The 26,653-nt window shown below is 46.4% G+C and overlaps 4 protein-coding genes across 5 annotated transcripts; all 4 read left to right on the top strand.

Annotated features, from left to right (window-relative positions):
• The first annotated feature begins 3,690 nt into the window (after positions 1-3,690).
• On the top strand, positions 3,691-7,921 carry LOC136962592 (transmembrane protein 196). 2 transcript variants are annotated; one of them, XM_067256400.1, is made up of 5 exons: positions 3,691-3,855; positions 6,087-6,143; positions 7,093-7,228; positions 7,633-7,751; positions 7,853-7,921. In XM_067256400.1, the coding sequence occupies exons 1-5, from the start codon at positions 3,691-3,693 to the stop codon at positions 7,919-7,921; spliced, it is 546 nt and encodes a 181-aa protein (XP_067112501.1). The 2 variants fall into 2 exon arrangements, with proteins under 2 accessions (XP_067112501.1, XP_067112500.1); XM_067256399.1 differs by having other exon boundaries at positions 7,633-7,769; positions 7,856-7,921.
• Positions 7,922-9,976: 2,055 nt separating this feature from the next.
• Positions 9,977-12,271, top strand: polr1f (RNA polymerase I subunit F). Its single transcript, XM_067255881.1, has 4 exons — positions 9,977-10,275; positions 10,466-10,607; positions 10,736-10,944; positions 11,042-12,271. The coding sequence occupies exons 1-4, from the start codon at positions 9,977-9,979 to the stop codon at positions 11,775-11,777; spliced, it is 1,386 nt and encodes a 461-aa protein (XP_067111982.1). The 3' UTR covers positions 11,778-12,271.
• Positions 12,272-18,186: 5,915 nt separating this feature from the next.
• LOC136961769 (fer3-like protein) lies at positions 18,187-18,645 on the top strand. The gene has a single exon (XM_067255188.1). It carries the CDS (start codon positions 18,187-18,189, stop codon positions 18,643-18,645), a length of 459 nt encoding a protein of 152 aa, XP_067111289.1.
• A 2,268-nt stretch (positions 18,646-20,913) lies between these two features.
• Positions 20,914-21,978, top strand: twist1a (twist family bHLH transcription factor 1a). Its single transcript, XM_067256011.1, has 2 exons — positions 20,914-21,488; positions 21,626-21,978. Exon 1 carries the CDS (start codon positions 20,914-20,916, stop codon positions 21,445-21,447), a length of 534 nt encoding a protein of 177 aa, XP_067112112.1. The 3' UTR covers positions 21,448-21,488; positions 21,626-21,978.
• Positions 21,979-26,653: the final 4,675 nt, after the last annotated feature.

Here is a 26,653-nt window from a genome sequence, read left to right as displayed (position 1 = left end):
TGTGACTGAGCATGTCTGGCTCTACTCCATCTGAAGTCTTTTGGGAAACTGAACACATGAGGTGAGAAACACAGCAAGCGTGTGTGTTGATAAGTAAATGAACTAACAATATGGGTTTTGTGACTGTGTGTGTTGGCTTGTGTGTGTGTGTTGGTTTATAGGTGTGTGTGTGTGCGTGTTGGTGTTAATGGGGTGTGTGTAATACGGTTGTCTCACATCATTGGACACTGGATTGGGCTGTGCTAACCTGCTGCCCAATAAGCGATACTGCAATGCACTGTGGGATGGACAGAAGGCTACAATATGCTTCCATATGCACACTTGTGCAAGTGTGTGTGCGCATGCTTGTGTGTGTGTGGCAACAAAACACTGCATTGGAAGGAATGTTTGATTAACCACATGATTAACGTGAATCATATGTGAATCATAACATACCTATGTGAATCATGACATACAGAATTCTCAGGACTCTCCATGTGAGATCAACCTGAGAACCTGTGAACGTGTCTCTGCGTTTCTGTACAGAGTGGAGTGGAGAACCGACTGTGCGAGGGCGTGCAATTTGACGGTTCTATACTCGCAGAGTTACAGATCGTCTCCAACTGGCCTTCAGGAGTTTCGATCCACCGCTCATCCCCGGAGACTTTGACAGACTGACGTTTATCTGCTGTGTGACTCAATGTGAACCACTGCTACATGTGGAGGATAAGGAGCCAAACTGAGGGTGGATGGTCTTTAATAGGCCTCCAGAGACACCGTAGTCTGAGGCAACCTGCCAACATCTCTCTTTTTCAACTTAGCAGTCTTAAACTGCCACTGCAACTCATATATATTGTAGTGTGTGTGTCCATGTGTGTGTGTTACCCCTCACTGTACCCACACAGTGCAGAAAATCCAAGCTTCCACAGAACAGACTGCCTAAACCCAGATGATTGTTTAGGTCAATGAGCCTCGGGAAGTAATTCTTTAGGACTCCTGGACTCCATTTCCCAGAGTGCAACAGGAGAGAAACAGCAACAACAACAAAGCAGACAGCATCATGGGTCTAAAAATAGACCAAGATGCTCAGCGGGGAGGGAGTCATCCATTCGTTAAGACACGCACATACACACCTTGTCGTCCCAGGATGATTTTAATAGGAGTTAATAATTCCAAATGAGGATGGACATGCCAGTGGGAACACGACCACACACAAACATGTTTCATCCGGATCTTTCTGTGGGTCGGAGGATGAACAGCGTGGGGCTGACAGAACATGACGTGCGTTTGAGCTTTCTCTCTCTCTCTCTCTTTCAAGACCTCTCTTACTCTCCCTGGCCCTCTCTTACTCTCTCTCGGCTTTTCTCTCACACACTCACTTTTTCTCCTTTTTTTCTGTCTGTTTATCTATGCTTGCCCCTCTCTCCTTCTCTCTCTCTCTGTGTCTCTCTCTCGCTCTCTTTCTCTCTCTCCTTCTGTCTTTCTCTCTCTCCTTCTGTCTTTCTCTCCCTTTCTGTCTCTCCCTCTCTCCGTTTTTTCACTTTCTCTCTCTTTCCGCTCAAGGACACAGAGGTGGACGTTCTCTTTCTGGAACCTTCTTCTGTGAGTGTGGTTTAGTGAGGGATCACCTATTCTTCTACTTCACTACACAAACAAATGCACCCTCACACATTCACACACATCCCTGTTACGCAACATTGAGTGGCAGATGGTTATAAATAGCATAGGCCGATGCAGTTTCTCATGGTATCAGCATGGGGGGGCTCCGATGTGACAATCACACTCACCCTACCTCTCTCACACGCACGCACACACACACACACACACACACACACACACACACACACACAGGGAGACAACACAAACAGGGCCCCCAGTGTTCTCCGGGTTCTCGAGATTGGAGTAGGAGTAGGGGGTCTGACAATCCTCTCACTTTTATTTTTAACCCAGGGGAGAGAGAGAGAGAGAGAGAGAGAGAGAGAGAGAGAGAGAGAGAGAGAGAGAGAGAGAGAGAGAGAGAGAGAGAGAGAGAGAAAGAGAGAGAGAGACACGACAGAGTGCGTCAGCAAGTCTTACATCGATCCCTATCACTGGCCGAATTCAATCACAGTCCTCCGATATACAGGATGCAGGATGGAACTTTTCACCCACACCTGCAGTCCTGCAGTTTGACTGAACTATTCACCACACCAACATTATTTCCCAGTTGAGGTCTATACTTGATCCACATGTATTGATCTACTAAACAGGGTGATTTTGGAGGCTGCTGTTGACACGGTCAGAGGATACTGAATAATAGATAGGACACATTGGACAACATTGACAAACACTGATCATTGGGAATCATTCATGTGGCTAAGAAGACAGTAATCAGACTAGTTCATAACTGGTAGGTAGAACCTCCATCTATTAATGTCAATGGTTAAATTAATGTACCATAGAGAGGAAGAATTAGACCATTTACAAAGAAACAGAGACTGAACCTGACTCGGGATTATACCAGAGACATAGTCATGGGTCAGCAGTGAAGCTAAGGACCAATACACATACAATGGAATCACCAGAACCCAAACTAGGACCAAACCAGTGCAGACCAGGACCTGAACTAGCATCAAACCTTGCCAGACCAAGACCCTAGCCAGGCCAAAAGGCAAACAGGACAGTAAACAGATGTCTGGGCAGATGGTTTAAGCTAACACAGCCTTGGTCACATCCCAAATGCACTGGGGCGCAACTCTGGCTTTGTGTGTGTGTGTGTGTGTGTATGTGTGTGTGCGTGTATGCGTGCGTGCGGAGGAGGGGGCATGCATGTGTTTCATGCATGTGTAAGTACATTTTATGTGCTGTGTGGCACATCAAGTCTTTGAGTAGATATTGATTGTGAGGTGTGTATCTCTCAGGCAATTGATTGATTCAGGCAGAGGTCTGTCCCAGCAGTCAACAGCAGTCAGCAAATAGTAACAATTATTATTATTGGACTGTTAGTTATTATAACATTTCGTATTATTTTATCGACCCTCAAAACCATAAACCCTGTTTCTTTACACGCAATTCCAGGAAGATTGCAATACAGCAAACAATTACAACCGTGACATACATGGGGCTCCACCGAATCTATTGGGCAGTATACAGTAGCAGAGTCAGCAACCCGCGCGGATGTGCGTGTGTGCGAGAGATAGAGCGAGACAGCAACTCGTGTCTGGGAGTCAGGACGAGTCCCTCAAACAAACCTTAATGAGAGACAGAGAATGTTGCTTAGTTTAGACAGGGATATGGAAGTGGCACGTGCGCCTCTGTGACCAGTTTATACATCTACCCTCTCCTGCACAAAACGGTGGTCTCACGGGGCGAAGAGGGGGAGAGGGGGGGGGGGGGCGTGGAGTGAGGAAAGGGGCTTAAGTACCTTGGACAGCGCCCGTGCGCTCAGTACTGTGCTGAACCGCGAGGTAGATATTCATGGGCAATTTGCTCCGATGCCCATTTCAGTGGCTGTGTGTGTAAACACTTCATAGAGAGAGGATACGCTGTAAACAGAGTGGGCAAGTGACTCGCTGGTCGCTTGAATTTATGCTAAAGGCTATACCGTCGTCACGGATCTATCCTCAAGTTTCCTCCGGTGTCTGGAAAAAAGTTACGCCACTCTCGGAGGGCAGTGCAGCGGACATCTCTGCTCCTCTCTCCTCCTTTTCTTGGAGCGATGCCCGGGGCAAGATGTGCTCCAGCCGGAAGATCCTGTGGAGTCTGCTGGTCCTGTCGGTGCTGGAGGTCGGTCTGGGGGTTGCAAGTATCGTGCTGGGAGCCGTGGGCATCGGCCGGGTCAGAGGCGAGCACAAGCCGTTGCAGGGAGATGCATCCCCGGTCTGGAGCGGGCTGTGTGTATGTAGATGTTACGTAGCTAGTGTGTATTAGAAAAAATAAAAGTGTGTTTGGTTTGAACTCTACGGTGTCAGTGTATAGATCTAACGATCTAATAGATCTAACCTATTGATTGGTGGTCACCAAAAAAAACACATAATTAAATCTACAATCTCTTGAATTATTAATTTTGCTTGCCTTTGAGATTAGGGATCCAATCAAGCTTGCCTTCAAGGCCTTTAACAGGTTAAGAATAATTCTTGTTAGGGACTGTGTGGTTTTGACGCATTCAATCGTAGCTAGTAGATTGAATGTTTATAAATGCACGTGGTTTTACGCACGCACTCCGTCTGTCCACACCCTGCGGCGCGACGTGCGCTCACCGCTTTGTGACAGCCTCGTTGTCTCAATTTGACCCTCCTCCGGGTGAAAAGTTCCGGGGCGCTATGCAGCTGTGTCTGTCTTTTCTAGCATGGCCAGAGAATGACGGCGGAGTCCCATGCCAGACTATACACATGGTGTTAACACAGAGAGCACTATATGGCATCATTAGGCAAATTATTTATGTTGAGTGGTACGTTTGTCCGCAAGCAAATTTGGGCTTGCGTCACCACAGCATCTGCCAACTGTCATAACTCAAGAAATGATGACAGAAATAATAAGCTCTGCACTTCCTCTTTATTGGAGTGGAACTGCAGTCATCACAATTCTGTAGGCTATGTCTTGTTATGAATGAACTTCTGCCTCGGCCTCTGATTAAGGTTCCTTAGGGTTATTGTTGACACATCTTAGAAATCCCAGAAGTCTTTCTCTGTGGTCTTCTGTCAATTCTAGACTGCTGACCACAAAGCCTGTTTATCTTTCATGTAAAGATGGCTTCATAGTTTTGTGAGCTTGTCCAGAAAGGACTGGCCTGGGAGGGGGTTAGACTGTTGTTTAACCCTTGTGTTATCTTCGGGTCATTCTGACCCATCAGTCATTGTGACCCACCTTCGTATTGCGACAAATTTACCTCATACAAAAACAAAGTGAAGCATTTTCTTTTAACTGTCGGGCTGTCTCAGACCCCCCACATTGGAATGGTTAAAAGAAAATTATTTTTATTTGTTTTTGTATTGGGTAAAATTGGGTAAACACAACGATGGTTCGTTATGAACCTTTGGGTCATGTGACCCGAAGGCAGCACGAGGGTTAAATGCCATTAACATTGTGTCCGTTGGAATTTGCGTGTATGTGGGAGCATGTGTGTGTGTGTGTGTGCATTTGAATGCCAGCATGTGTGTTACTGTGCTGTGTGTAAAAGCTGCAAGAGTTGTCAAGCAAAGAGAAGCCCGTCTTTATGCACGTTCAAAGACATGGTGCTCATCCTTCCTGCAGTCAGATGCTTGTGACCCTTGACCTCACCACAGGCTGGTTTAGAGGGTCGAACCATGTCTGCACACATCACTTTCAGTACACACCACCAGACATGAAACGCTGCCAGACCCTCCAAACATAAACACATGCAGCTTCTCTGACACGCCACAGAAGCTAAAAGAACTGTGTTCGACCAGTTCACTGGTCTAAATGTAGTTAGAGTTGCCCTGGCTTGACTCCTCTGTTACAGAGTTAACCCTCGTGCTGCCTTCAGGTCACATGACCCAAAGGTTCATAACGAACCATCGTTGTGTTTACCCAATTTTACCCAATACAAAAACAAATAAAAATAATTTTCTTTTAACCATTCCAATGTGGGGGGTCTGAGACAGCCCGACAGTTAAAAGAAAATGCTTCACTTTGTTTTTGTATGAGGTAAATTTGTCGCAATACGAAGGTGGGTCACAATGACTGATGGGTCAGAATGACCCGAAGATAACACAAGGGTTAAGGGCCCCTGCACTTGGCATTAATTAGCTATTGACTGATCCCCTCTGACAGCCACGGTGAAGCCACAGACCACACTCCTGACGTGAGGACGTCTCACAAGGGAACACTGTGTCCCAGTCCGGTCCACTTCTTCATGCTGTCCCATATTTCACCTCTGGCTCCTGACAGCAGAGCAGTACGGCTTCACACTGCATGTGCTGGAGTGCTCAGGATAATCAGAGGATGTCTGCTGCCTACCTGAACTTCTAGGCAACAGAGCTGACCTCTCGCTGTTTCCCTTCCTCTGTCTCTCTCTTTCTCTAAATCTGCGATCTGTATCTATCTCTTTCTTTTGTCTCTTTGCCACTCTCTCTCCCTGTCTATCTCTCTCTCTCTCTCTCTCTTAGTTTCTTGTCTGTGGGATGTGTGGAATCCTGTGTGCTAAGAAGAGGACTGGTCTCATTGTGAGTATCAGTAGACAAACAAAGTTCCGGAGGTAGGTCAGGTGACTCTGCCCTCTGCGGGAGGCTACTGAGCACGTGCAGAAAATGTGCCCTGAAAGAGAAGACCTTTCTGAGGGAGACAGCCGTCACCTTTCCTCTCTCCTTTACTCTCTCTCAGACAGACATTCAGCTGTCACCTCTCTCAACAGACCGACTCTTCTTCTCTCTCACACTCTCTCTCTCTCTCTCTCTCTCTAACTCTCTCTCTCTCTCTCTCTCTCGGGAGGGTGCTAATGATGGATCAATGTCACAGACCAACCTTCTGTAACAGAGACAACTCTCTACATTCCTCTCTCTCTCCATCTCTCTCTCTCCCTCCCTCTCTCTCTCTCCCTCTCTCTCTCCCTCTCTCTCTCTCTCTCCCTCTCTCTCTCTCTCCCTTTCTCTCATCCTCCTTTTAGGCCTCCCCTTCTTTTTCATCCATCTCCTGCAAATGACCACGCTCTCTGCTTTAGCCTCTTTCCTCTCACCCCCTCTTTCCATTCCCCTACCTCTTATCTTGTGTTGCCCCCCCCCCCCATTTGTCTTTCCCTCCGCTGCTATCCACCCCCTCTCTTCCTGCTGCTGCTGGTGATCACATTAGGTGAGCAGGGCTGAGGGCGGGTGCGTGGTCTGTCTCCATACCTCACTGGCTAATGACTGAAACTGGAGCTGTCGCTTTCAGATCTGCTTTTCTTTAAAGGCATGCGTAATGGTAGAAGAGTAGTGCACTACACACGCTCTAACAAACACACACACACACAGAGGGGCAATACTCACTCTGCATGTGGGGGGGATGAGATTTTCGAGGCCAAAAACGAACTCATCAGCATTTGGTTTTGAGCAGGTGTTTTTGCGTTTTTTCAGTCTTCATTTTTTACTCTTTCTCTCTCTATTTTTCTCTCACACACCCTCATACCCATCTCCTTAGATGATCCTGTTCTCAGCTTGTTGTATCTGTGGTCTGATTGGCGGGATTCTGAACTTCCAGTTTGTCCGAGCGTTGTCTAGACGACCAGACTCTCTGCGTTCTCTTCACCTGGCAGCCATGACGCTGGCCTGCCTGGGTATGTAAGCACTGGGACTCTCAAACAATGTCATGCTTCTGTATAATGCCACGTGCTGTCACGTACTGTAATAACATTACAGGAAATTCAACCATCTACAGTTCGGTTACACTCCCCTCTCCTTTCCGCCTCCCCCCTCCCCTCTCCCCTCTCTCCCCCCTCTCCTTTCCCCCCTCCCCCCTCCCCTCTCCCCCCCCCTCTCCTTTCCCCCCTCCCCTCCCCTCTCCCCCCTCCCCTCTCCCACCCCCCCTCTCTCCCCCCTCTCCTTTCCCCCCTCCCCCCTCCCCTCCCCTCTCCCACCCCCCTCTCTCCTTTCCCCCCTCCCCTCCCCTCTCCCCCTCCCCTCCCCTCTCCCACCCCCCCCCTCCCCTGTCCCACCCCCCCCCCCCTCTCCCCTCCTGCAGGTATCTCCTCCTGTACCTTGTCCACCTGGCTCACATGCCGCCTGGCCAGCTCAGAGCAGCAGAGGATGTTCCTGGAGCGAGAACACTCCCTGCACCACTCCCACGAGATGGCTGAGAAGGTAGGACTCAGCAACAACGCTGCGCTTCATTGGCTGGCCTCTCAGTGACCCGGCATGGGATTGGATGGCAGGGTTGATCATTGCGCTTGTGTGTTTGACAGGAGATCCTGGACAACTCCAGTAACGGCATCCCCCAAATCTCATACACTGGTCACACCTCCTCGCCCTAACTTCATCATCAGGCATTATGACGTCATCACAGGGGGCTGCGTTCAGCAAAAGCTGTTCTGAAAGGTTCTCTCGCCAGGAAACAAAACAGGACTCCTTTGCAACTGAACTGCTGGTACTTCTTCTCTGTGTGTGGACATCTAACTGAGGGTTACGGACCTATGTGATTGGACCACTGATATGACATAATTGTTCTGCTGACCTCTGATAGCATGGAGATAAAGGACAAACAACCAATCAGGCGCTTTAAAGTGGGACGAACACAAAACAAGCATGCAAATGATTCATATTTTTTAAGTGGATGTTCTCTCTCTTTCTCTCTCATTGTTTAAAATTGAGGTGCAGGTTTGGAGGCAGACTACAGTTTTGCGGCCAACCTATTTGGCCTTATGTAGAGTGCTATGATGTGAAATATCCAGCAAGTTATCTATGATTATTTATGAACCAACAATATTTTTTATAAAAGCTTCTTAATAAAACAGAAATTAAATGTGAAAAGCATCTCATTGTGCTCACTTGTGTCAGATAATGTGTGTATTCTTTTTAGTTGGCAAGCAGGTGCTCTTTACAAACACACACACAGTAAGATAAACCTACAGTTCTGTCTCCAGGCATGCTGCTTCCAAATCTTCTCTCACTAAGACAGGATGGCTGCCTCAATGTAAAGCAAAGGGTTGTGTGTGTGTGTGTGTGTGTGTGTGTGTGTGTGTGTGTGTGTATGTATGTGTGTGTGTGTGTGGCGGGGGGCGGGTTGCCTGTGAGTGCATACACTTGGTTAATTTTGCTTTCAGCCATGTTGTTGTAAATCAGAATTGGACCAATGTGTTTTCACAGCCACAGAAGCGTTATGTAAATACATTAATAGACTGTATTCCCAAGTGACCAGCACCTTCACACAGACACGTTCCCGTGGGCCCTTAAACACGCACACACTCACACACACACACACAGATTGCCACACAGATGTGACCTCTCACAGAGATATACAGCTACACTGACTACATCAATGCTGTTCAATAGCTCATTACGCCGTTTGCTTCACTAAGAACACATTCTAGTGAGTGTGTGTGTGTGTTTGTCTGTGTGAATGTGTATATATGTGTGTGTGTACCAAGGTAGCAGCAGCGGTTGTGGGCTCTCGCTGACTAAGGAGCTATGTCACTGTTTATCATGTTGACAGCGACAGAAAAATCATGGCACTCCTGACAGAACCATGACCAGTTAGTGTGTGTGTACGTGTGTGTGTATGTGTGTGTGTGTGTGTGTATGTGTGTGTATGTATGTGTGTGTGTATGTGTGTGTATACTTTATGTGTGTTCACAGGGGCCAAGCGCTGAATCAGACGTGACCTCATCCAATGCTGCTCTGTCACAAGGCAGTAACACTAGAGGAATGATTTCGCATGTCTGTGTGTCTCTGCCTGACTGACTGACACCACAGGTCACCTTAATGATCCCACTGACTCTGAAGGTAACAAAAGGACATAATCAATGCTCCTCACTGGATAGATACAGATAGCAGTCAGTCATTGTCACTGTGGCTTACACTTTTGGTAGCATGATGATTAATTGTAATGTCAAATCAGGAGCACAGTGTTTCTTCTGTTAAAAAATATTTTTTTCTGTAAACATCTCATTGTCAAACTTTTGTTTTACTTTGTAGTCCTCTTTGACCAAACCTTCATTGTTGTAAGGGCTTGGAGCCAATGTCGCTATGGCACTTTTAGCAACAATGTTGTTGTAAGTGCCAGATTGAGCGAATATCTAATGAAAGCTCTCAATAAGATCTTTTTAGTGCCAGAAGGACACAACATAAATTATGACCCATTTGTTGTAATTAAAATCAATCTGAAAGGCATGACAGTAAAATACTGGTTTTTGCCAACATTTGTTTTGGCTCTCTCGTAAAATTGAATATAAAGCACTTACGCCACTTTGTCTCCAAGCCCATTTCCACTCCAGTCCAACAGAGGGCGACAACTGCACATATCGTGTCACGCGGTCCTTCGTTGCAACGGAATTCACCGCTCGTTGTCCTTCCTCCCATACCGCAACAGCATGGCAAACTTGGAACAAGTTGAAGAAGACCCTAAACCCGTGAAAACGTCAACGGAGGTTTCTGCTTTAAGTCTACCGAATCCAAACGGACTGTCGACGTTAACGGCCACGTACACGATCACGCCGCCATGCTTGATCCCTTCGTTCGCTGACGCATGTAAGATGGTGTCAGCGCCGTACTCGTGCCTGGTCATGCACACACACAGGAGGCATTTAGCCCTTTCACCCATGTACCTGAAGAAGAAGCGTACTGGCATACAGGATGAACTGAACACAGAACTCCTCAGATACTCTGAAAGGTACATGAGTTACGTTTCTGCTTGCTCGTTTCAACGAGCTGATGTACCTGGCTTGTTGCTTCGTACGTAGCAGTGTTTATCTTCAAATTGCACGCTGCTCGTGTAGACAGCCGGCTAGCTACACATTATGGCCTTCTCGGATTCTAGACAGTATGAAACATCTAGCTAATAACAGCGTGTCTCTTTGCAGTTTGAAAGGAGTGCCTCTGGCTTATGACAACATCCGGATTCTGGGTCCGCAAGGGAATATCCATGATGATAGTGGCTACATCCACCTGGACGTAGAAGCGAGCTTTGTTGTGTTTAAGCCCCAGAGAGGAAAACAAATTCTGGTGAGTAGTTTGGCACTTTATCCCCATTTGGCATGATTCGGGTCAATTTAACTTAATAGGCAACAACTTAAAACTGATGTCATCTTCCCTTTACGTTCCCTGTCTCTGTAACCCTAACCTTCCTCCAGGGTGTTGTGAATAAGCTGGCTCTGAACCATGTTGGCTGTCTGGTTCATGGCTGCTTTAACGCCAGTATTCCCAAACCTTCTCTGGTTCCCGTGGAGACATGGAGAGAGAATGGGCCCGAGATAGGGGCGGAGCTGGAGTTTCTGGTGTCCCAGCTGGATGCCGATACAGCAGGGGTGATGCTGATCAGAGGAATGCTGGACAGAACAAGGTGTGTGTGTAATACATATGAAGTTTACAGTTAAGAGTATATACACAGTGATTCTCTGCTGTACGCTGATGTGTGGATGTTTGCTGGGGTTGCTCAGGGTGCAGGAGCTGATGGCCATGGGAGAAGATTCAGGATATGATTTCCCCATAGAAGACCAGGAGGACCCTGCTGTGGACCGTGCGTTAGAACCCACTGTAGGACCCACCGTAGAACCCACTGTAGGACCCACCGTAGAACCCACAATAGAACCCACCGTAGAACCCACCGTAGAACCCACCATAGAACCCACCGTAGACTCTGTGGATGGGACCCTGACTCCCAAGAAAAAGAAGAAAAACAAACACAGAGATGAGGAGGAAGCTGCCGTTCCACCCTTGAGCCCACCAGAGGGCGCTCTAACACAGGAGCTGGATGGAGCGGCAGAGGACACCAGCATCAACACCCACTCAGGGGAGAGGGAAAAGAAGAAGAAGAAGAAGAAACGGAAGGATAAACACGGAGAGGAAGAATCTGTGGTACCATGTTCCATCTTTCCTGAAGTCGTCGTGAAACAAGAGCCCAACGAAACAGAAGGTGCAGATTTGGGGGTGGAGCAGAAGAAGAAGAAAAAGAAGAAGAAGAAAGAGAAGGAAGTGAAAGAGGAGGAAGTGAAAGAGGAGGAGGTTAGCGTACCTATTGAGGTGCCAGTGAGAGACTCCAGTAGTTACCTAAGCGACAAGCCTAATAGGAAGAGGAAACCTGTGCCGTTTGATGATATCACATCCTGTTTCGAGAGAGACCCAGAAACACCCAAATCCAAAAAGAAAAAGAAAAACGAAGCTCGCAATGTTTGAAAGACTAAGTCATATCAAAGGACCACACAATCATTATTATGATGAGATGCTCAAGATGCCCTTGAGTCAGAGTTTTGTATTGTTAGCATCAAACTTGAATGCTCTGATATCTCACAGTTCATTTCATACTCGAGGTACAATTCTAGATCCGTTGGCAAGGGCCATTTTGGATGTACTTTCCTAAAACCACCTGCAGGGGGCGCTAATTGGTTGCTAATGTTCACTGAAATGTGATTCACAGCCTTACTTTGTGTGACTACCTAAAAAATCTAATGTATCTTGTTTGAAGTGTTGAGGGATGCATAATGAATTTATAATGACTTAAGAAAACTTCTGTCTGTCTATTACCCAATACTACAGTGTATGGGTGATATGGTCTATTGGTAAGGTTGTGACACATGATGCTTTCTACTGGCATCTTAATACCAGAATTGCTTAAAGAGCCTATGATCATCAAGTGTTTATGTACATTAAATAATTATATATTTTGAAAAGACTTTGCTGTCTTGGATATAGTTTGAACGAAACATGATGGCTCTCCTAATCTAGCTGTGTGACGTTGTTTTTCTAAAAGAGTGCCTTGTGGTTTACCTGCATCTTCTTAAACCAACCCACAGCAGTCTGCTCAGAGGAGGCGAGTTGGAGTTAGCATGGGTTTGATGGAGGAAGTGTTGATTGACACCCAGGAGCAGACTGCTGTTGACTTTACCCCCCCCCCCCGCCCCCCATCCGTGGGAGCCCCATTTAGAGCGGAGGTGCTGAGAGTGGGAGAGACTCTTATCTTATCACTGGCGCTTGAAGACATTCATATAACTCAAATTCTGCCTCTCTGTTTTTCTCTTTGGCTCTCGTTAACACATCAAAGCAAGACCGTCCTGCCAAGATCCAAAGTTATATCCACTAGCCTTTCTGGCACCTAGCACTCTCTCTCCTCACATATGCACTGAGAGTCCTGAGAGGTAGATGACTTGGCCCAAAAAGGCACCGAGGTATTATTCCAGAAGCCCCCTCCCCAGCACTCAGAACAATCCCTCACCCACCATCCCTCTCCTCTTCAGTCTGTCTCTCCCAGGGCTTCTCCCAACCCTCTATCTCCCTTTTTCCCCCTGGAATCTTCACACTCACTCCACGTCACCTTCCACTACACCTCCACTCCCTCCCTCACCTTTCTCTTCCCCTCCCCTCCCTGATTTATAGGCGTGTGTGTGCTTCACACACATTCCAGACCTGCCACCCGCCCGCCGCTCAGCTCTGGTTTCCACACGCAGCCTTTCGTGTCTTAATGGTCCCACAGCTGCGTGACTGGGCGAGGGCAAAAAGGGAAGGTCGGGGGGGCCAGGGAAGGGAGAGCAAGAAGAGCCGGTCAGTGAGAGAGGAAAATATACGGTGGGGAGATGTGAGAGAGGAATGACAGTTTTCTTTTCCTTCCTTTTTTCGTTGCTGACCAGGAAGACTTTAAAGTCTCAGGACTTCTGTTTGCTGGGATTCCTCGGTACAGATGAGAGTGTGCATATGGTGTGTAGCTGCATGTTCCTTGGCTCTCTATCGTACTCCCGTGTCAGAGTTTCCAACCCTGGCGCCTGTGAACGCCACACATGAAAGGAGCGCGTCGGTGGTTTATGGAGAGCTAACGGCGCCCTGATGGGAAGGTCCAGCCGGAGGACACAGTGCCTTCGCGCTTCCGGACTAATCCTCCGTCCTGCACCCCCCTCTTGCTAATTAGAGATGTGGTCGACGCTCTGGTCTCCTCAGAGCCCCAAATGGCAGCAGGTCGTAAAACATTTAAATGTTTGAACAGTCGGGCCTTTAAGACTGCAGAAGAAGAATATTCTCCACTTCTGGCTGAATCATATCTAAGACTTTCTCTCTGAGGGCCCACTGACATCCATGAAATCCCTTTATGGCATTTTCAAAGAAATTTCGCCAGACATTTTGGCACCTCTGCTTTTTGACTTACGCTGGCTCTCACTATCCCCCACACACACACACACACACACACACATCCACACAGTTCCTCCACAGAACCTGAGTGAGTACGTAGACACAGTTGCCTGTGACCCTTGCTTCTGCTTGCCCATATAGACACACACACACTATTAACCCCAAAGCAAACCTTTGTCCAGAGTTATTTTGTTTCCATGGTGCCCACTGCCCGCTCTAATGCCCTTAGTAACCCTGGTGATGACAGTGGGGTGTTCCCTGTAGCTCCACCATTCTCAGGGGATCTCTCTCTCTGTGTGTGTGTGTCTCTGTGTGTGGTCAGTTCATTTCACATACTCATGCCAAAGAGTGCAAGTACTAGGGGGACCACTAAATCACACTAGCTTACCCCCAATACCATCAGATAAGGCTACACCAAACTGCTAAGCCCTTTAGATCACTAAAGATCATAGAGTGATGTATTTACGGTTTGTTTTCAAATGTACTTGATGACACTGGTGGCTTCCCCAGGGAATACAACTGAAAGAAAGATCAGTAAGATTAATTGGTCAGTTTAATCAGGAGGTATTGGGAGATTCTCAGACGTCTAGACAAGTTCAGACTCCTACGCTATAAACACCAATGCTAAAATTCTGCTTTTACAGTCCTAACAGTTCTGTGGGAGAATGCAATCATACTGTGCGGTTATGTTCACCTCACCCAACATCAAACCTTCATAAACAGAGGCCAATGCTACAGCATGTTTTCAATACTTGGTAGAATAACGTTCTCATGGACACTCACTCACTCAGATACATACTTTTTAATGGATCGGACCTGCGTGTTCATGCACACACGTTTGTGTTTATGTGTGCACTCACCAACACTTAACTCCTCTCCCCCCTTCTTTTAAAGGCTCAGAGTGTGTGTCCGAACCCTCTGATTTACGATGGAAAAACCCTCAGAGATGAACAAGTACTTTTTCTTCCTCCTCTCCAAACACCCATTCTGGTTGATAAATGGTTGTGGATTTGGTGAGAGGAAAGAGAGGGAGTTGTGCGTCAAGAGTTTTAGAGGCCTCTGTTGACACACAAGGCAGATACTTGAACACTGAAGTTTATCAGACACCTAAAACCTAGCAACCTTACCCTGAACATAGTGGACCAAAAAAAAAACATGTACTGTATGTGTAAAAAAAAAGTGTTTGGTGTTTGGTTAAATTTCTCACGTAATGTGGACAGAACAATCCCAAGGACGTAATGGGTTGGGTGGCCAAAAATGTGCTTTGGTTAGCCTGTTTGTGTCTATAAAACAGTGTTGAATGAAGGAAAAGCAATTAAAAAGCCATTCACTAGGAGAAGGTCTTGAAGCTCAACTGTAAACAAGCCAGTTAAAACTAGACTTATGATAAATCAACACACAGCTCTGATCCCTCCTGAAAGTTCATATGTACTTCATCCTTCAACAACGATCCACTGAGCCATATAGATATCCACAGACCTGAAGTATTCTTATGAAAACAATCCCATTTAAACCAGAGGTCTACGCGTAAATAAATTTACAAAAAACCATGGTGAAACACAGAAGTCTATAGCAGAATCTAAAGAAACTCCTCAAAATCTCAAACAGCCTTAGCTCCAATCATCCCCAGCCTTAGCTTTCAGTTTCCTACTTTACCACTCAAATTCACGACCGAAGTTGTCCTGCTCAGAGCCAAGATGGCCGTGTCCACGCCAGGCAGCTGGGGATGATTACACGCGGGCTACCTCTGCAGGACCAAACAGCTGGTGAACACATGGCGCACTGGACACCAAAACAGGCACACCTGTCATTGGTCTAAGATCCACAGGTGCACTGAATGCCTTACATACATGCACACACACACAGTTCCTAAGCTGTATGTAGAGTGCATAGCGCTTTGTATCCTGGCCTGAATATGGGACGGTCAAACTCTTCAAACCATCAGCACCCTGTCTTCCCCATCCCGACATTGACAGAAACGGGCATCTGTCCTCTAAACGAAATCAAACCACCAATAGGATAAACAAGAGAGAGGGTAAGGCGATCTTTTAAACAAATGAAATTTGGCTCCCTTAAAAAATACACAGTAAAAAGCAGGGTGACCTTCTCTTGGAAAATAAACACAGACATTACTCTTGGACAAACTAGGGGAGAGAGGGGGGAGGGGATGGGGAGGGTGGGAGGCAAGGTGCTGACAGAGGGAGGCTGGAGCAGGGGGGGTGGGGGGGGGCAGTGGAGGGGGGGGTGGAGGGGGTTAGGTAAGGTGGAAGATTTGTGCTCTGATGAGTTGACATGTGAGGGGTGGGGGGAAGGATTAACAGGGAGATGACAAAGTGTATGTGGGGGAGAAAAGGAGCCGTTTCTTGAGAGTAGGGGGGTGGGGGGGGTGTGGTCTCGTGAGTAGAGGATTTGATCTGAAGGGTGGGGGGTTGGAGGCTGGGGAGATATGTGATGTGGTGAACTGGGGTTTCTCCAACCTTCACCCACCCAGCCTCGCACTAGCCACCCAGCTGTGTAAACACACTGTGATTGGCTGAGCAGAGCTGCCCAATCATCTGTCTGTGTGAAGAGGAAGGCTGGTCTATGAGTCAGCCATTACGTTGTGAAGGTCTATAGGTCTATGAACACAGACAGGGGTCATTCTCATTTCTTTGTGTGGGTGGGTGTGTTTGTGATAGAGAGATATATAAAGTGTGTGTAAGAGAGAGAGAGAGAGTGCCCTTTATAACTTGGGAAAGTTGGTGGTTATGGCGTGGGTTAGTGGGAGTTTCCCTACTGTAGTCCTTCCCCTTTAAAACCTTGACAGGAAAGTGGACACAGACAGAAGTGTGAGAGAGAGAGAGAGAGAGAGAGAGAGAGAGAGAGAGAGAGAGAGAGAGAGAGAGATTCAGTTTCAGATTTACAGTGGAGGAGGGAGAACACTGTGGTGTGGACTCTGGATTTAGCTGCAAGAGATGATAAAGTACTGTTGAAAAACGACTGCAGAGAATACCCATACAAGACGTAATGCTGAGACAGCAATATCAGGCCTGTTATGTGTCAACAGTGCCAGATATGATATTTATCAGAACAGAGATGTAATAAGGGCCTGTCTGGTGTAAATGTAACTTCTCTTGTCCCTGTTCCTCAACAACTCCTGTAGGTGAACTTACTAGCCTAGTCTTTGTGTGTGTGTGTGTGTGTGTGTGTGTGTGTGTGTGTGTCTGTCTGTCTTAGAGGTTTTATTTCTTATTTAAGACCAATATTTACCCAGCAGCCCCGGGGTGAGATTACCTCATATTCTCCCGCCCAGCTGTGCTTTCTCAGCGTAACCATGACGACCACCGGAATGTCCCATCATGTTTATCCTCCTGCCAGGAAAATAGAGGGAAGGAGAGGAGGAGGATGTGTGTGTGTGTGTGTGTGTGTGTGTGTGTGTGTGTGTGTGTGTGTGTGTGTGTGTGTGTGTGTGTGTGTGTGTGTGTGTGTGTGTTAAGGTTAATCTGGTTTGAGTTCCAACACATCCATACTTGGTATACAAATACAATATTCACTAACTCATGTTGTATTGGAAACAATATCCACACTTTGTGAATGGATGTTTCAGGATGGATGATGAGCTGTCATATGTAATATGTAGACCTGTTGTGGACCTCAGTAACCTACCACACATAAATCTATAAATAGATAGGAGAGCTGTCTATCACCCAAATCTATATCCTCTAACCCTAACACAGCAATAGGAGTTCAGTGAGTGAGTGTCAGACTCTTATTCCAAGAGTTTCTCTGGTTTCTTTGGAGTGTGGACACTGTCCTACCATGGGAACCAATAGCTATTTGCTCTAATTTGCAACAGAAAGGCTTCTGGAGGATAGCGACTGTTAGGGAATGTTCTGTTGGGGTTGTTCTGCAGGCCTGTTTAAGTGAGAGAAGTGTCATTATTTAGGCCCCAAAGCGGTGTAGAGGTGAGCAAATACGACAGTATGACCCTCTGCCCAGAGCTTCTGCTCTTCAGAAGGCTATTAAAGCTTTCAGAAGGAACGTCACATCAAAAGACGAATTCGATCCTAGTAGGCTTTAAACACCTTGCGCTTCAACTCTACTTTTGCGATGGACTCAATTTAGAGCTACAACGGAATCAAAGACGTCGCACTGGGAGTGGACAGAGGGAATTATTAAAACAGCGGGATAAAGACCTTTGGACGTGAGCCAAAGAGGAACTAACCGTATCGCGCGTTGACAGGATTTGGAGAGGTTCTGGATGCCACTCACCACGCGCCATGGTCCGGCGGCCGTGTCCGGTCATCAGGTTTAAATGGTTCCACGTGAACAAAGCCAACCCGTTACTTTGGTCGAGGCTTTGATGATCGATTAAAAGCGCCTGACTGATTTCCTAGTCTATAAAAGGCAGACATTCACGTTGGATCTCCATAGACCAGGGCCGTGCCTTTTGAACATAGACTGTAATGCGTGGCCTATAGGATCCTAAATGGAGATACAGGGTCATTTCATCGACACTGCGCTGATTGACTTTGTCAGCGATAGAAATCTGGTGGGATCAATACAACACCCAAACAATACTCTCCTCGGAAGTGGCTACAAGGGCCGTTACCACGACTCATTATATGTTACAGGGACCCGTGACCACAGCGCTTGCACCGGGGATGACGCGGAGCACCTGCATGGCAGGGAAGGCCCTCCGGCGTACAGCCCGGGCTCTCAAACCACCACTGGGAGGTCCAAACGGAGGCGCGTGATAACTGTAGTGCAACGGCAAGCTGCGAACGTTCGGGAAAGAAAGCGTATGTTCAGTCTGAATGAAGCTTTTGATGAACTTCGGCGGAAAGTTCCCACTTTTGCCTATGAAAAACGACTCTCGCGTATAGATACCCTTCGTCTCGCCATCGTCTACATCTCCTTTATGAGGGATGTACTGGAGAACACCTGAGTATTGAGGCCAAAATGCATTGCATCGTAGCCGCATCTAGAAGATGTATCTGGAAGATGAATGATTAATAACGACGCAAAAATCCAGATTTGCTGTAGGCCCATCTAAGGTTACTCATGAGAGATTTTACAATGCAGATTATGCAGACAGTAATAGGTCCATTGTGACGGAGCTGTTTGAATGTATATAGGCTTAATAAAATGTGTCACATATTGTCCTGTAGTTTATCTATGGAATGTGTACAAAGCCCATTACGTCTTATGGAGGTTTAGCGTCGACTCATAATAGGCCTAACATTAAAACGAAATATGCCTGCAAACAGTGACGAGGGGGTTCAAGCAATCCAGCAGGGCAGAGTCGCCATGGCAACTTGATTTGATTATGTGTCTGTGAGCACGGATACGAAGTGTTATGTATATTGACCAAATATTGTTTGTAACTGAACTCACATCCTGTTTGTGTTTGTCTTTGATTTGGGTGTAATGGATGAACGTTTTTGTACAAATCATAAACCGTAACTCGGCTTTGATTCAAGGAATTCAATGATAGGGCCTACCTCAGCTTTGAAAATCAGAGATAGGGTTCCAAAGTTACGTGTGTTAAACGCACCTCCAACTTTCACCCACAGAATAAATAGACTGTCCCCAACCAGTGTGCAAGAAATAAATAAAAAATGTCCGTTCCGGTTTAGGAGCTATCAGGCTTTAATGGAAGAAGACAATTAGGCTATGCATGATAATTAGAAAAGGTAGAAACCTTTTGTAAAAACGTTGCTAGCATGCATTTGTTTTACATGTAAAAGACACAGGTGCATTTAGGCAGGTGTTTCAGCACCTTGGACAGCAACAAAGACGCGCTGCAGGGAACTTCACCTTGCGATGTTTAAAACTTGGAAAACGTAAATGTAAAAAAAAAATATTAAGGGGAAGGGGGAAAATAGTAATGACACAGCTTGATAACGATTAAAGGGGCTCAAGTAATAGCAGGACACGTCGGGCCAAAAGTTTCTCGTGCTGAGGTGTTAATTAGGGTCTGCAAAGATAAGACCGAAGGGAACGGAGTTGAGAAGCCCGTGTGTGGGGGTGGGAGGAAGAGAGTGGAGGGTAGATTCAGACGAGCCCTTACCACTGAGCCCCTCTAAGGACGCCTGAGTCTATCCCCACCTTGTCTTCGAGATGAAGAGGTGGGAGATTGTACCCTTCATGCCCTCTGGTGGAGGATGTAGGCTACACCAACCACGACCCTTAAGTGATAGGAGTTACCCCCCCCCCCCCCCACACACACACACACACACACACACACACGCACCACCCACTCCCTCAACTTGTGTGTGTGTGAGGGCTCAATCTTTCTCACCTTCAATGTTTGTGTTGGGCTCCAGCCGTCGACCACATCAGCGACCTGCTGTGAGCTGGGATCCGCCCAGTGTGCTCCCTGGGCCGGCTCGGCTTTTCAACCTGAGCAGGCCTGCTAGAGTCCCTGCAGGGAGCAGATCCACTTAAGTGCATACCTCAGTGGCGAGCTGCTCGCGAGAAAATAAACACCGAGGTCTGCTTACTGGAAGCCCCGCTGTCCAACCTTCACTGTTTCGATGAAATGTCTGATTGTCTCTTTCACTGAATGACGGCTCTCTGCTCTGAAGGTGGTATTTAATCGAGCCAATAGGCCTAATACATAGGCAGAACAGAGCATTGAACCTTGACATTATCTGAGGTATTCAGTGTATTTTCTTAGGTTGTCCACGTCAAGAAGACGTAGAGGACACCCTCGATTTATGTTCTTGGAGGTTGTGGACTGACGTAATGTTTCATTTTTAGTGTCCTTGGCATAGATCCAAAAAATAAATAATGCAAGTAAAGTGACAACTACGGTTGCGCATAGCCAAACCCCAAAGCCAAATGTCACAACTTATAGGCCCTATACATTTCTAAAAGGACTTTGACTCTTCTTGATGACGGTGCAGAGGGAACCCTGTTGTATAACACACGTTTTTTTATTTGCCCTCCCCTAATTTCTCCTTGCACGCCTTCTCAACCAATCACAGCTCGTCTAAAATCCCCCCGCGTTCCGCACTTTAAAATAACTTCAACTGTCCATCTGGCGGAGAAACCCCTCCGTGGCGCACGGGGCTGGCGCACGAATATCACCCTAAATACTTGGCTTTATAAAGAGCTGTGGACCGAACCCATCGGCTTACCGCTTTTATTTACTGATGCTGACCAGTCGGGAGTAAGGGACAGGCATTTAGGTCAGGGGAAAAGAGAGGTCATGTTTGAAAACACAATGCGGGAAGACTCATGCTCATCAATGGCATCACCGATGGACAGCGCGGGGAACAGCGAGGAGGAGGTGGAACGTCAACCACGGAGAGCAGCAAGAAAACGGCGGGCTAATCGCAGGGGCATGGGAGAGAACGTTGGGGACTTAATTAGCCCGAGCCCGGGGAAGAAAGGACGGAAAAACGGGAGTGGCGAGAGTGAAGCCAGTAGCCCACAGTCTTTGGAGGATTTGCAGACGCAGCGCGTAATGGCAAATGTGCGTGAGCGTCAGAGGACTCAGTCTCTGAACGAGGCTTTCGTATCGTTACGTAAGATCATCCCTACACTACCATCAGATAAACTCAGCAAGATTCAAACACTGAAGCTCGCGGCGCGGTACATCGATTTTCTTTATCAGGTTCTGCAAAGTGACGAGCTTGACGCGCGAGGGGCCAGCTGCAGCTACGTGGCGCACGAACGGCTTAGCTATGCATTCTCTGTCTGGAGGATGGAGGGCGCATGGTCCGTATCCGCTACATCCTAGCTACTCCTGCGCACAGAGATCACTGCAGAGATATAAACACGGTGGGTTTTGTGATGGTCAAGTCAACAACACGTACATATCAATTTCAAGATTGATTTCAAATCTCGTTGTTTATTTGCAAATTATGTCTTATTTTGTATTTTTCTTATTGTCTAAATAATAATAACTCTATTTACAGACTGTCTCTGGGACGGGCTCTGAGGAGATGGTATCAGGATGTGCAGCCGTGCTCAAACTAAACGTTGGAACTAGGGTCGACCTGAAGGACTTCCATGTATCCAACGTCGAGGTCAATAGGGCGTGCATGCCATGGCAAGGGAGCACGGACAGTACACAAACAATGGGCGTGAACGCGCACTAATATCGAATCTCAAAAGTGACATTAACTACAATTAAAGTTGTATGATGCAGGCTGATGGTAGTGTACATTCTGAGCAGCTGTTTTGTAGACAGTAAGGGTTATGTTATGTTATGTCACATTTATTGCCACGTACATGTTATTTATTTATTTTTCTAGCTTTATGACAAATTCAAAGCCTTCTGAAATACATATTTATTTATGATTTTTACAATGCATTCCTTTTTGTATGTTGTAGGATCAATAGCCTACATATTGTAAATATATTTTTTAATAAAATTGATGTGAAACTTGAAAGTGCTTCATGGTTGGTTCCACTCAATAGAGATCTAGATAATGTTTGATTACATATGCTGTTATGAAACTGATGCAAAAGTGTAATATTTAATCATTAATTCTACATGTAATCATATGAAAAACTATGGGAAAATGCATTGTATTTAAGTGAAAAGAAACTGTAAATGGAAGTTGAAAACACTGCAAAGACCCATTGAATTGATACCTTGCTTGGCCTTCTATTTCAGAATAGCCGTGATTTTCGTATAAGTTTCGTTATTCTCTAACGATCGTTTCCAAAAAAGTCCCTGATGAATATAGGCTCATTACAATAAGTCTAAAACGAATGTAGGTACTATATCAATCAAACAAACGTATACAATTAATTAACTGTTATACAATAATGGGGAAATAGACTGCATGTGCGCACCCTCGCGAGACAAATCGGTCAAGAGTAGAAACCTGGAAGTGTTGTCGGGAGGGAGGGGGGGGACCTGTCAGTCTCTCAACTGTGCAATACTTTAATCTGTTTTCTCTCATGGGACAGGCTTACAAAGGCACACTTGGCAAATTATATTTCACATGCCGTAAGTCATATTTTTTTCGAATGAGGGCAGGAAAGTTCTTTACTCCAGGGAGCGCTCTCTGACGAGCGCGCGGAAGGTAAACCCATCAGCTTTGACCCAAGGCCGGAAGAGTCTCCGAGGGGAATCGATTCCCGTCCTAGATTACCGTGTCCATGTTATCTTAAACTTGAAGCAGTTCTTCTGACGGTGGAATGTCACCTTTGGGGAAACACACACACGTACACACACACGCGGAGACATTTCTCACGCTGTACGATTAGATGGGGACATTCCAAAGCACGTTCAGAGACAGGGCATGAAGACAGGCTGTATTACTCAAACACGTCTTTTAATAATGTTGACGGTGAGGATCGCGTGCTTTCAGTCTGAAAAATATTTAAGCATGGATGGCATACAGCTCTCTGCTGTCTCAGTCAACAACCACAACATCAACGCTGAACATAAACTAAGAACCATGGTCTCGTTTCCAGATAGACTGGGTGTTTGATGTGATGAGCATGACCAGAGACATCACAGATGGCATTGTGATAAATGACCATAAGAGAAGACCTGCAGGTGTTATGTTGCTACTAAAAACCATCTGGGACTTTGTTTATGACTTCAAAACTTCATAACCTAATGAAATATAAGACACCCACACACATACACACACACACATGAACATGCCCAGAAATATATCTTAAAACCTGATGATCCCAGCATGATTTGACAATAATCTGAAGAGCTTCTTGTGATGTCACAGAATGCTTTCAGTCTTCAATTCCCCCATCAAATGTAATACACTATATATATGGATGGATAGAAACTGTATGTGTGCACATGGTTAGCGAGCCTGTGAGTAGTACTGGTGACGACAACCCACAAGGAGTTTAGCACAGTAACCAGGAAAAGTCTGTAGCGAGGAAGTAATAAAGGGAACACAAACCCCTAACACACACTAACCTACCACGGGGGGTTTGAGAAGGCTGTGTTACGTAGAGGAAATCGGTCTGTATTTAAATTTTTCTACAAATGTTAGATATCCATGCTGGCCTAGGACTTTAGTTTTCGTTCTAATTTTCTAGATTGAAAAGAGATGGGGGGGGGGAGGAAAGGGAGAAAGATGTCAAAGATGTGAAAACGGAAAGGGTTAGGGTGGGACGGTGGGATAGGTACTGTAGCGTGTGTGTGTGTGTTTAACGACCCTATGGGGAGCAGTAATTCTTTCTAAAGAGACTTTCTCTCCTCTCAGGTGGTAGTAGGTCATCTGTTAGTTGTTGTTTTAAGTTAACCCTCTGTGCGCCGCTGGTGAACACCATAGAACATTCCAGAATCCTGTCTGATTCAGATCAACAACACTAGGTGAGTGAGGACCTCGTCTTGCTATGCTTTCCTTGTTTGCCTCATATCCAAGTGCAATCCCCCCCCCCCAGGGATCAAGAAAGTGCTACTCCTCTCTACCCTACCCTATACTACTTTCTTCCTTCTTACTCTCTTTCTCTCTCTCTTTGCCTCAGCTCCCACTACTCCCTCTTTCCTCTTCCTCCCTCATCCTCCCTCTTCCTCCAGTCTGCTCTGCTCTGCCCTGCCCCACCCTACGCCCTCTCCCTCCTCCACATCCCTCTCTCTGTCTGAAGTTTACCACTGAAGGACATTGGGACCTGGTTCACATTAGACCTCACTGCCACAAAGAGAGAGGGGGAGGGGAGGTGAAGTGGAGAGGGAAGGAGAGGGAGAAAAGGCTGGAGGTAAGGGAGAGAAGGAGAGGAAGGGGAGGTGGTTGGTCAGGATTTGTATGTCTGGTTCTCATTAGGGATAATTATCTGTTTCATCTCCAAACTGGCCTGAGATTGGTGGGGGGGAGGGGGGGCGGGCGGCGTGGTATGAAGTGAAAGGTCTGCAGTTCCTCACTGGCCACGATCCTCCCTTCTACCTCCTTCGTCTCACTCACGTTCACACACACACACACACCTCCCTATATATTCACATTTACACACACACAATTAACTGTCATGCACCTCTATTTTTACACACAAACACATGCACACACACACTCTTCTTATCCAATCCCTTGAATCTCTAACTGAGCAGGAAGCCAGGTCTGACCCCTGTACTAACAGGCCCAGACCTCCAGCCATACCCCACAAGGCCAGAGGCCAGAGTCCACTCACCAGTCACCTCTATTTCCAGACCTTTGACCTTGTCCCCAGACCGCTGTGACCCTATCACAGCCACGGGCCTCCACGGTCACCAGCACAGTTAACCACGAGAAATGTCTCTCAGACTCCAGAAGCAGAGCGAGAGAGTGAGGGGGGGATAGAGAGAGATGGAGAGAGGGGGGGGGGGGAGAGAAAGAGAGAAAGGTAATGAAGGCAATACAATAAAAAATTAAAAATGTTTTAATGTTAGGAGATATTTAAAGCAAAATCTGCTGGGCAGAAAGGTGCCACGAGATTGCGTTGTGAATCACGTGCGAGTGAATACAGCATGTGTGTGAGAGAGCGAGGGAAAGAGCAAGAGGGCAAGAAAGAGAGAGAAGGACAGAGAGAAAGAAAGAGAGAGAGAATCTGAGCAGTACTCCAGGCTGTTTGTGTTAGATATTGAGTTAAGCACAGCCTCATATGAGCCCCAGCATACCAGACAATATAGCTGCTAGGGCCTCTCTCGGTAGAAACACAAACATGCTTGCTTTATCAAAGACCTGCTCCACTCATCTAAACACATAGGCTTAACTCAATTTACCTCACGCTCCAACCTTATTGAATTATATACCCAATAGAGTGTTTTTCTGGATCCTATCTGAATATTATCTAAAAACTAGAGTCTGAAGAAAGTCGCTGTCTATGTTTACTTAAAGGTCTTTCTTTTTTTCTTTTTTTCTTTTTTTTTTACTGAAAAGCTTATCTGACACGCCAGCTTGTTATCTGAGTTCAATCACCTGGGAGGACAGGCTATGAGAAGCTGGACCTGCCTCAGATCATCCATCTCGGAGGTGTGTTTGCGTGTGTGTTTGCGTGTGTGTGTGTGTGGGGGGGGGGGGGGGGGGGGAGTAGGGGGGTACTTAGAGAGGCGTATAAGTAAAAAGGCTAAAATGATATGGAAAATATTATGCTTAGTGTGTTGTTGTGCCACGTAGCTGTGAACCTGTGTAAAACATATCTCAGAGCAGGGTCAAATTTTATTACTATTTATACTGGCCAATCCATACACATTTACCATAAAGTTAGGTGATTTTTAGTAGGGAAATGTGTTGGAGTTAATTAAGCTGTAAACCTCTCTCTGTGTGTGAGTGTGTGTGCAGTAGGGTCACCCTGACAATCTTCCCCAGTACCAGCACCAAGACCATGCATACACACATTGTTACGTCATTCAAAAAACGATAAAATTGTTTTTTTCCATGACGGTTGAAAGCAATAACAAGACTGCTGAACACCGTCTGGGTTTATAGATGCTACCTAGCCAACTCTTTTCCACACACGGACACACACACACAAAGAGAGAGAGAGCGAGAGAGACCTGAATTGAGTTGAAATCGAAAGGGCAGTGAGGAACAGAGTTTGGCAGAAAGGAATATAAAAAGAAAGAAATCCACCTCAGTTGAAGATTGTCCTACACAGTTCATTTGGCGTGATCTCTCTATCTCACTCCATTGCTCTCTGTCTAATTCTAACCTCTATCCACCCATTCATCTTGTCTTACCTCTATCCCTCCATTCCTTTATCTTTCTCCCTGTCATTTTGCATTTTTTTCTCTCTTTACTCTGCGCCTTTGTTTTCTAAATTCACAAAGCCAAGTCTTGTCCTGATCTTCGCGGCCAGCCACGGCCCACGAATGGCCCAGAGCGAGCTCTGAGAAGAAGAAAACCACAAGAAGAAAAACACTGACTACGTCTGGCTATTTAACACATCTCATGTCATGTCCCCTGAAAGAAAAGAAACCTTTTTTTTTACAATTTTATTCATCCGCATTTATACAGCATCAACTCATGGACAGCTTAACAGTGACA

The sequence above is a fragment of the Osmerus mordax genome, chromosome 18 (assembly GCF_038355195.1).
Source record: "Osmerus mordax isolate fOsmMor3 chromosome 18, fOsmMor3.pri, whole genome shotgun sequence".
NCBI classification, from domain to species: Eukaryota; Metazoa; Chordata; class Actinopteri; order Osmeriformes; family Osmeridae; genus Osmerus; species Osmerus mordax.
Note: the sequence above shows the minus strand (reverse complement) of the source record. Positions and strands in the feature narration are given on the sequence as shown.

Coding starts and splice junctions, on each gene's coding strand:
- LOC136962592 (XM_067256399.1), top strand. CDS start 3,691: ATGTGCTCCAGCCGGAAGATCCTGTGGAGTCTGCTGGTCCTGTCGGTG. Junction 7,229..7,632: donor CATGACGCTGGCCTGCCTGG/GTATGTAAGCAC, acceptor CCCCTCCTGCAG/GTATCTCCTCCTGTACCTTG. Junction 7,770..7,855: donor AGGTAGGACTCAGCAACAAC/GCTGCGCTTCAT, acceptor GTTTGACAGGAG/ATCCTGGACAACTCCAGTAA.
- polr1f (XM_067255881.1), top strand. CDS start 9,977: ATGGCAAACTTGGAACAAGTTGAAGAAGACCCTAAACCCGTGAAAACG. Junction 10,276..10,465: donor CTCCTCAGATACTCTGAAAG/GTACATGAGTTA, acceptor GTCTCTTTGCAG/TTTGAAAGGAGTGCCTCTGG. Junction 10,945..11,041: donor GGAATGCTGGACAGAACAAG/GTGTGTGTGTAA, acceptor GGGGTTGCTCAG/GGTGCAGGAGCTGATGGCCA.
- LOC136961769 (XM_067255188.1), top strand. CDS start 18,187: ATGGAGATACAGGGTCATTTCATCGACACTGCGCTGATTGACTTTGTC.
- twist1a (XM_067256011.1), top strand. CDS start 20,914: ATGTTTGAAAACACAATGCGGGAAGACTCATGCTCATCAATGGCATCA.